Below are 9,774 nucleotides of genomic sequence, written 5' to 3'. Positions count from 1 at the left end.
GACATTGTAATCAATACATCTAATTCAAACAGGGATTACTAGTTGAACATTGGGTGTGGCTCATTGGTAGATCATTTCTGGAGAATGCTTGGGAAGAAAATGGCCACCACGGTACATCTATCAATGATCAGCTTTTGACCTCAGATGTGCAATGCATATATGTTTACCTGAGAATAATACTTTTCAACTTTAATTATGAAAAAAAATGTATGCAACTTCACTACTTTAAGATTCACTTTCTTGATTATTAATATGAATTATTCTCTGCATAGTAATAGAACAGAACGACTAGATTAGGCCTACCGTACACTGTGATACAGTATAGTCCAACCAATGAAATACTTGCCCAGTAAACCGTTTAAGCAATTTATCACCAACAACTGTCTGCACAAAGACGGATGGCAGCTGTTTATAGAACAAAATACATTATCACATTGGGCCAGAAGGAAAATCTGCAAAACAGTTTACATGAATAAAATACAAGTTATACATACCTTCAGTTCAATATATATAATAGCAGTCACTCTACACCCACAGGAGAGAAGAGAAAGTTCTTTCCTGAGTTTTTTCTCCAGTATTGAGTGGAACACAATCAAGTGTTTGTAATCTCCACTGGGCTGCTCCTCTTCCTCGGTCACATGAAGAAGTGGTACTTATCATCACATGTCCTGATCCTGGTCATACTCACCCTCGCTCTGCTCCTCCTTCACAACACACAACAACATCCTGCTGTTACTAGGAACACAGCCTGCTGACAGGCAAACTATTTCATTATGATATGATTAGCACTAATGCTAATGTCTAACACATTTTCCAATACAAACCATGTGGTCGTACTACAGATATGCACTGTATGTATACATATAATTGTATTATAAAGGGCCCCCCCAAAAAAATGAAATGCAGTGGGCATACAGTCAGTCAGCCGGTATCATATTTTGGTATAGTTTTAGATGACTCTGTATCCAATATCGCTTGATGTTTAACTGGGGTGAAACGTGTAATATACATGTACTTATTTGTCATGTAATTGCAAGGTGAGGTCAGAAAGTTGGAGTCTTTTAATCTGTACATTGCAAGTATTTCAGAGTGTTTGCTGTCTGGAACGTAATAAATAAAAATGTTTAACTTGTACAGAGAATATGTTTTTTAACATAATATAGAATATAATAATATATGCCATTTAGCAGCTGCTTTTATCCAAAGCGACTTGCAGTCATGCATTTCATGTATGGGTGGTCGTGGGAATCGAAACCACTCTTCTGGCATTTCAAGCAGCATGCTCTACTAACTGAGCTACAGAGGACCACTTTCATGAGTGATGAGATCTCTTGTTTATAATTATACAATTACTAATTGATGGATCATTTGCGATCTTCATTGTTCAGATCATTTTGGATGTTTTGCTCAAGCCTATATGTAATAGTTCAACTCCAGTATTCTCAGTTAGTTGAGAGGTGTGATTTAGTTTCAAGCTCTGGGTATAGTACTGTGTCATGGTGTAATAAATCCACAGGGTCACTAAGGAGACTAGTGTGGCCACACATGTTTAATGTTGGGTCTGAATATCCCCATGAAAAAAACATATTCTTTTTATTAAACAAACAAAATGAGATAGTCTTGTTTATTCAGCTCCAGCTGCTATAGCCTGTGACAAGAGAAAAGAAGGGATCAACATCATCCTTTTCATCCATCATCCACACATGAACACTTGAAAGAATACAATGGATGTGATAAGGTACTCCTTTGTAAGCCTCTGTGCTCAGCTTTGCTTTCAATTTCGTTTATACATTTAGTAAGAGTTGTCTTATATTCTTTAACATTAGAAACTGCATCAATATTCTCTAAGTATAGGTTTCTCAGAGACCTCTAAGTCATTATGCTCCAATAAAGTTATTAGGTAAATATCAACCTGTATACACTGAACCATCAAGTGGTGAGGATGATGATGATGATATATTTGGACATGAGTGTTGGGTCTGCGTCTGAAATAGCACCGCATGCCCTATGGGTCCTGGTCAAAGGGAGTGCACTATACAGGGTATAGGGTACCATTTCCAATGCAGCCTAGGTGTAACAGCAGATCTGTAATGTGTTCGTGTCCGGCATAGCGGCCCTTGGCCATGAGCTTGTTAACCTGGGTCTCAGTAATGTCACAACGCTCCTCTGCCTCATCCAGCTTATGCTGCACCTTCCTGAACTTAGACATGTGGGAGTTGGATGGTTCCTCCTTGGAGGGGGAGAAAGTGAGAGGGGGAGAGGAAGAGGATACAAGAAGAGGTAAGGAGGTAGGAAACCAGATAATAACAATGTAATGATTCTCCTTATACAGTGAGTATTTGACTGCAAGTCTACTGTGACTCACTGTTTCCCCAGCCTGCCTCCTGTAGGTCTTCACTTCCAACTGCAGCTTGTCCACCAGGTCCTGCAGTCTGCTGACGACTTTCTTATCTTTCTCAGTCTGTGTGAGAGAATAGTCAAAGCCCACAAGTCATGTGTGTGTGTGTGTGTGAGTGTGTGTGTGAGTGAGTGAGAGTGTGTGCAGGTGTTTCTCTTACCTTGTAGGTGAGCTCCTTGACTCTGTGCTCATTCTTGCGGACTCTCTTGACAGCATCCACAACTCCTCTCTGCTCGGTCTCCACCTCAGTCTCAAGCTCACCCACCTGTAGCACAGGGGACATGGACACAATGTTTGAGAAGGTGTAATCAATACTCAATCAAATGATATATACTGGCTTTTATACTTGGCATCATAACCATCATAATCACTAAGATATTATTTGGTATCTGTACCGGCCAGAGCAATGCTATGTTCTTTGATATAATGTGCTACAATTGAACATAAAACTCTGAATGCCAGAATCACTGCTAACTCCCCCTGCTCTCCAGTTTCTGGGGCTGTTTCTTGCCACCCTTCCCGGCCAGGTTCTCAGCCTTATCCAAACAATGCTGCAGGTCCTTGATTGTGACCCCCAGGTTCTTCATTCTCTCCAGGTGAGAGCTGATGTCATGCTCCTTCTTAAGCTCCTCAGCCGTCATGGCCGCCTGGAACAATAGGTAGCATGCAGGTCAGAATAAAAAATATGACTTTCTAATACAAATTGGACAATCAGATTGTATTGTGTATCATCATACATACATTCTCTAGAAGGGAGTCCTCCCAGATGTTTGCCTGGGGTTGTAGACTACCATACAAGCCACGTTATGAGGATTCACATCAGTGATATGCTTCTTGGTCTTCTCCTCTGCGTTCCTGGCCTCCTGGATGATGTCATCCACCTCTCCTTGCACTGTCACCAGGTCAGTCTCCAACTTCTTCTTGGTGTTCAGAAGTCTGGTGTACTGGAGGAGGAATCATTTATTAATGATGAGTTGACAACTCAATCGCTGGTTGAAAACTGTTTTCTGCCCCTCCAAAAATATAGAATTTGTAGATAATTGGCCCTCTTTCTGGGACTCACCCACAAACAGGACCAAGCCTGGACTGTTGAGGAGTGACGGACACCATCCTAGCTGGAGGGGTGCTCTAATCTTATCTACGAATAAGATCTAACTCCCTTAGCTCCACAATGAAATAGGGTGCAGGCCAGGCAGCAGGCTGTTAGCCAGCTTGCCAGCTTAGTGAAGTCTGCCACTAGCACAGTCAGTGTAGTAAGCTCAGCTATTCCCATTGAGACCGTGTCTGTGCCTCGACCTAGGTTGGGCAAAACTAAACATGGCGGTGTTCGCCTTAGCAATCTCACTAGAATAAAGACCTCCATTCCTGCCATTATTGAAAGAGATCGTGATACCTCACATCTCAAAATAGGGCTACTTAACGTTAGATCCTTCACTTCCAAGGCAGTTATAGTCAATGAACTAATCACTGATCACAATCTTGATGTGATTGGCCTGACTGAAACATGGCTTAAGCCTGATAAATTTACTGTGTTAAATGAGGCCTCACCTCCTGGTTACACTAGTGACCATATCCCCCATGCATCCCGCAAAGGCGGAGGTGTTGCTAACATTTACGATAGCAAATTTCAATTTACAAAAAACCCCCCGACGTTTTCGTCTTTTGAGCTTCTAGTCATGAAATCTATGCAGCCTACTCAATCACTTTTTATAGCTGCTGTTTACAGGCCTCCTGGGGCATATACAGCGTTCCTCACTGAGTTCCCTGAATTCCTATCGGACCTTGTAGTCATAGCAGATAAAATTCAAATTTTTGGTGACTTTAATATTCACATGGAAAAGTCCACAGACCCATTCCAAAAGACTTTCGTAGCCATCATCGACTCAGTGGGTTTTGTCCAACATGTCTCCGGACCTACTCACTGCCACAGTCATACTCTGGACCTAGTTTTGTCCCATGGAATACATGTTGTGGATCTTAATATTTTTCCTCATAACCCTAGACTATCGGACCACCATTTTATTACGTTTGCAATCGCAACATATAATGTGCTCAGACCCCAACCAAGGAGCATCAAAAGTCGTGCTATAAATTCTCAGACAACCCAAAGATTCCTTGATGCCCTTCCAGACTCCCTCTGCCTACCCAAGGACGTCAGAGGACAAAAATCCCCTAAAAACTAAAAACATTTGTCATAAGAAACTAGCTCTCTGGTATACAGAAAATACCCGAGCTCTGAAGCAAGCTTCCAGAAAATTGGAACGGAAATGGCGCCACACCAAACTGGAAGTCTTCCGACTAGCTTGGAAAGACAGTACCGTGCAGTATTGAAGAGCCCTCACTGCTGCTCGATCATTCTATTATTCAAACCTAATTGAGGAAAATAAGAACAATCCAAAATGTCTTTTTGATACTGTCGCAAAGCTAACTAAAAAGCAGCCTTCCCCAAGAGAGGATGGCTTTCACTTCAGCAGTAATAAATTCATGAACTTCTTTAAGGAAAAGATCATGATCATTAGAAAGCAAATTATGGACTCCTCTTTAAATCTACGTATTCCTCCAAAGCTCAGTTGTCCTGAGTCTGCACAACTCTGCCAGGACCTAGGATCAAGGGAGACACTCAAGTGTTTTAGTACTATATCTCTTGACACAATGATGAAAATAATCATGGCCTCTAAACCTTCAAGCTGCATACTGGACCCTATTCCAACTAAACTACTGAAAGAGCTGCTTCCTGTGCTTGGCCCTCTTATGTTGAACATAATAAATGGCTCTCTTTCCACCGGATGTGTACCAAACTCACTAAAAGTGGCAGTAATAAAGCCTCTCTTGAAAAAGCCAAACCTTGACCCAGAAAATATAAAAACTATCGGCCTATATCGAATCTCCCATTCCTGTCAAAAATGTTTGAAAAAGCTGTTGCAGCAACTCACTGCCTTCCTGAAGACAAACAATGTATACGAAATGCTTCAGTCTGGTTTTAGACCCCATCATAGCACTGAGACTGCACTTGTGAAGGTGGTAAATTACCTTTTAATGGCATCAGACCGAGGCTCTGCATCTGTCCTCATGCTCCTAGACCTTAGCGCTGCTTTTGATACCAGCAATCACCACATTCTTTTGGAGAGATTGGAAACTCAAATTGGTCTACACGGACAAGTTCTGGCCTGGTTTAGATCTTATCTGTCGGAAAGATATCAGTTTGTCTCTGTGAAAGTTTTGATCTCTGACAAATCAACTGTAGATTTCGGTGTTCCTCAAGGTTCCGTTTTAGGACCACTATTGTTTTCACTATATATTTTACCTCTTAGGGATGTCATTGCGAAAACATAATGTTAACTTTCACTGCTATGCGGATGACACACAGCTGTACATTTCAATGAAACATGGTGAAGCCCCAAAATTGCCCTCGTTGGAAGCCTGTGTTTCAGACATAAGGCAGTGGATGGCTGCAAACTTTCGAATTTAAAACTCAGACAAAACAGAGATGCTTGTTCTAGGTCCCAAGAAACAAAGAGATCTTCTGTTGAATCTGACAATTAATCTTGATGGTTGTACAGTCGTCTCAAATAAAACTGTGAAGAACCTCGGCGTTACTCTGGACCCTGATCTCTCTTTTGACGAACATATCAAGATTGTTTAAAGGACAGCTTTTTTTCCATCTGCATAACATTGCAAAGATCAGAAATGTTCTGTCCAAAATTGATGCAGAAAAATTCATCCATGCTTTTGTTACTTCTAGGTTAGACTACTGCAATGCTCTACTTTCCGGCTACCCGGATAAAGCACTAAATAAACTTCAGTTAGTGCTAAATACGGCTACTAGAATCCTTACTAGAACCCCAAAATTGTATCATATTACTCCAGTGCTAGCCTCCATACACTGGCTTCCTGTTAAGGCAAGGGCTGATTTCAAGGTTTTACTGCTAACCTACAAAGCATTACATGGGCTTGCTCCTACCTATCTTTCCGATTTGCTCCTGCCGTACATACCTACACGTACGTTACGGTCACAAGACGCAGGCCTCCTAATTGTCCCTAGAATTTCTAAGCAAACAGCTGGAGGAAGGTCTTTCTCCTATAGAGCTCCATTTTCATGGAATCGTCTGCCTACCCATGTGAGAGACGCAGACTCGGTCTCAACCTTTAAGTCTTAATTGAAGACTCATCTCTTCAGTAGGGCCTATGAATGAGTGTAGTCTGGCCCAGGAGTGTGAAGGTGAACGGAAAGGCACTGGAGCAACGAACCGCCCTTGGCTGTCTCTGCCTAGCCGGTTCCCCTCTCTCGACTGGGATTCTCTGCCTCTAACCCTATTACAGGGGCCGAGTCACTGGCTTACTGGTGCTCTTCCATGCCTGTCTGGGTTGGCGCCCCCCCCTTGTGTTGTGTTGTGGCGGAGATCTTTGTGGGCTATACTCGGCCTTGTCTCAGGATGGTAAGTTGGTGGTTGAAGATATCCCTCTACTGGTGTGGGGGCTGTGCTTTGGCAAAGTGGGTTATATACTGCCTGTTTGGCCCTGTCCGGGGGTATCATCAGATGGGGCCACAGTGTCTCCTGACCCCTCCTGTCTCAGCCTCCAGTATTTATGCTGCAGTAGTTTATGTGTCGGGGGGCTAGGGTCAGTCTGTTATACCTGGAGTATTTCACCAGTGTCCTGTGTGAATTTAAGTATGCTCTCTCTAATTCTTTCTTTCTTTCTTTCTTTCTTTCTTTCTTTCTTTCTTTCTTTCTTTCTTTCTTTCTTTCTCTCTCTCTCTCGGGGGACCTGAGCCCTAGGACCATGCCTCAGGACTACCTGGCATGATGACTCCTTGCTGGCCCCAGTCTACCTGGCCGTGCTGCTGCTCCATTTTCAACTGTTCTGCCTGTGGCTATGGAACCCTGACCTGTTCCCCGGATGTGCTACCTGTCCCAGACCTGCTGTTTTCAACTCTCTGGAGACAGCAGGAGCGGTAGACATACTCTCAATGATCGGCTATGAAAAGCCAACTGACATTTACTCCTGAGGTGCTGACCTGTTGCACCCTCGACAACTACTGTGATTATTATTATTTGACCATGCTGGTCATTTATGAACATTTGAACATCTTGGCCATGTTCTGTTATAATCTCCACCCGGCACAGCCAGAAGAGGACTGGCCACCCCTCACAGCATGGTTCCTCTCTAGGTTTCTTCCTAGGTTTTGGCCTTTCTAGGGAGTTTTTCCTAGCCACCGTGCTTCTACACCTGCATTGCTTGGTGTTTGGGGTTTTAGGCTGGGTTTCTGTACAGCACTTTGAGATATCAGCTGATGTAAGAAGGGCTATATAAATACATTTGATTTGATTTGAACCTCAAGAGAATCTCAAGAGAACATAATGTACAAGTCACATGATGGGAACTGGAAATGGCTTTTGACTCTTGTTAGCTGGGAGTGCAGAGGTCCCACACGCTTGTTGGCGTCTACCAGCTTGTGCTCGCCCACTTTGCGGCCTCTTTCTGTCTGCTCCAGAACAACTGTCAGTTCCTCAATCTCAACCACCATCAGAGAGTTCCTGCGGTCAACCATGGCGGCCTGCTCCTTCATGTCTTCAGTGGCATGCTGGGACATCGACATATAGGGACCGCAGTGCATTCTAGAAAACTCACAGAACTCAAGGAAGACCCTCGAGCAACTGGCCAAACCATTATTTGTGGACTGACACTGTACGCTACTCGCAGAATAAAATGATTTAAGTCAAGAAAGTCATTATTTGCTACTGATCAAGACAATTCCCTCACTATTTTTCCGTTTTTTTAACCTGATGTCATGGCTTTTGTACCTTGAGCTGTCAATATACATTCCTTAGCTGTTTCTGGGCCTTGGTGGTCTTCCTGTTGGAGTGGCTCAGCTGGATATCTATCTTGTTCAGGTCTCCCTCCATCTTCTTCTTCACTCTCATGGCATAATTTCTGCTATGTACCTCAGAGTCCAGAGTGCTCTGCATGGACTCTGCCAAACCTCTGGCTCTTTCGCTTTATCTTCTCCATCTCCTCGTCCTTCTCCGCCAGCTTCCTGTCCACCTCACTCTTTATCTGCTCCATCTCCTCGTCCTTCTCCGCCAGCTTCCTGTCCACCTCTCTTTTGATGTGGTTCAGCTCCAGCTGCAGGATATTGGACTCCTCATACTCTAGCTTACCCTGAATGGACAAAGCAAAGTAGTCGTTTAAATGTGTTCATACAGCATTTTCAACCTGTAACACTTTAATGTGTTTATACTTATGGAACAGCAGTGGGCTCTACCTCAGCCTCCTCCAGAGCGGTCTGGATCTCAGACTTCTCAGTCTCCACAGTCTTCTTGGTCTTCTCCTCTACGTTCCTGGCCTCCTGGATGATGTCGTCCACCTCTCCCTGCACTGCCACCAGGTCAGTCTGGAGTCCTGAAGGACTTATGGAACAGCAGTGGGCTCTACCTCAGCCTCCTCCAGAGCAGTCTGGATCTCACTTCTCTGTCTACATAGTCTTCTTTGCTTTCTCCGGCTCATGGATGATCTTGCCAGTATCTCCGTTCTGTTCAGTCAAGTCAGCGATCTCCTCTGCACACACAAACACAACATTGGTTTATAATAAGGAGATTTTTAGGGGACATTTCAGGGTCTCCAGCTGATCCTACTCATAGGAGTTCTTCATCTTGAAGAGCTCAGTGTTGAGAGAGCAAGAATCCTTCTGAGCTCCTTCCAGCTCAGCTTGGCACTCCTCAAACTTTTGCTTCCACTCTGCCAGGATCTTATCAAAGTGCCTCTGCTTCTTGTCGAGGTTGGCGGCCTAGGCGTTGGCCCTCTGCACATCAATCATGAGGTCCTCCACCTCTCCCTGCAGCCTCTGCTTGGTCTTCCACAGAGAGGCCCACTTTGAGTTCACTGCCTCAACGGTCTCCTCAGCCTCCTGCAGACGATGATGGTGGTTGAGTGCGCTGTGGCAGAAGCGTTCACGAAAGATTTGCGCTCTGGAGGAGCATGCATGGTTCCCATGAAGTCCAATGAAGAATTTCAACATAACAAAATGCAATGCAAGGATGTTCAGAAGCAAAACACATTATGCATACTTATTAAACTACATCTAAGTGTTTGTTGAGTGTTAGGCCTACGGAAAGTGTTCCATTTTGACAATGTGGAAAGTGTTCCTGTCTTAAAGTGAATCTGTTAGGTAGCTGCTTCTCCCACTAACTTGTGCTGATTCATATTGTTACTGGAGATACTATTGATGACCATCTACAACTGGTATGCTCCTACTAATCTGCTAAAACATTAGAGATACTTGTTCCTGAAAAAAATCCATCATCATCTGTACAAAGTGATCTTTATACTGTAAATTGTAGAGTAGGCCTACGGTACTGCACTGCATCGGCGTCTTC

General features: G+C 43.7%; 1 protein-coding gene across 1 annotated transcript; it reads right to left on the bottom strand.

Annotated features, from left to right (window-relative positions):
* Positions 1-500: 500 nt before the first annotated feature.
* Positions 501-3,416, bottom strand: LOC106577080 (myosin-7). Its single transcript, XM_045700893.1, has 4 exons — positions 3,140-3,416; positions 2,559-3,045; positions 2,366-2,461; positions 501-2,230 (listed from the first exon to the last, which is right to left on the bottom strand). Exons 2-4 carry the CDS (start codon positions 2,679-2,681, stop codon positions 2,033-2,035), a joined length of 417 nt encoding a protein of 138 aa, XP_045556849.1. The 5' UTR covers positions 2,682-3,045; positions 3,140-3,416; the 3' UTR covers positions 501-2,032.
* Between the last annotated feature and the right edge of the window lie 6,358 nt (positions 3,417-9,774).

This window comes from Salmo salar, chromosome ssa18, assembly GCF_905237065.1.
Source record: "Salmo salar chromosome ssa18, Ssal_v3.1, whole genome shotgun sequence".
NCBI classification, from domain to species: domain Eukaryota; kingdom Metazoa; phylum Chordata; class Actinopteri; order Salmoniformes; family Salmonidae; genus Salmo; species Salmo salar.
The sequence above is the reverse complement of the archived record's forward strand: the minus strand, read 5'-3'. Positions and strand labels throughout refer to the sequence as shown.

Coding starts and splice junctions, on each gene's coding strand:
- LOC106577080 (XM_045700893.1), bottom strand. CDS start 2,681: ATGTCCCCTGTGCTACAGGTGGGTGAGCTTGAGACTGAGGTGGAGACC. Junction 2,462..2,558: donor TCAAGGAGCTCACCTACAAG/GTAAGAGAAACA, acceptor TCTCTCACACAG/ACTGAGAAAGATAAGAAAGT. Junction 2,231..2,365: donor GGAGGCAGGCTGGGGAAACA/GTGAGTCACAGT, acceptor TCCCCCTCCAAG/GAGGAACCATCCAACTCCCA.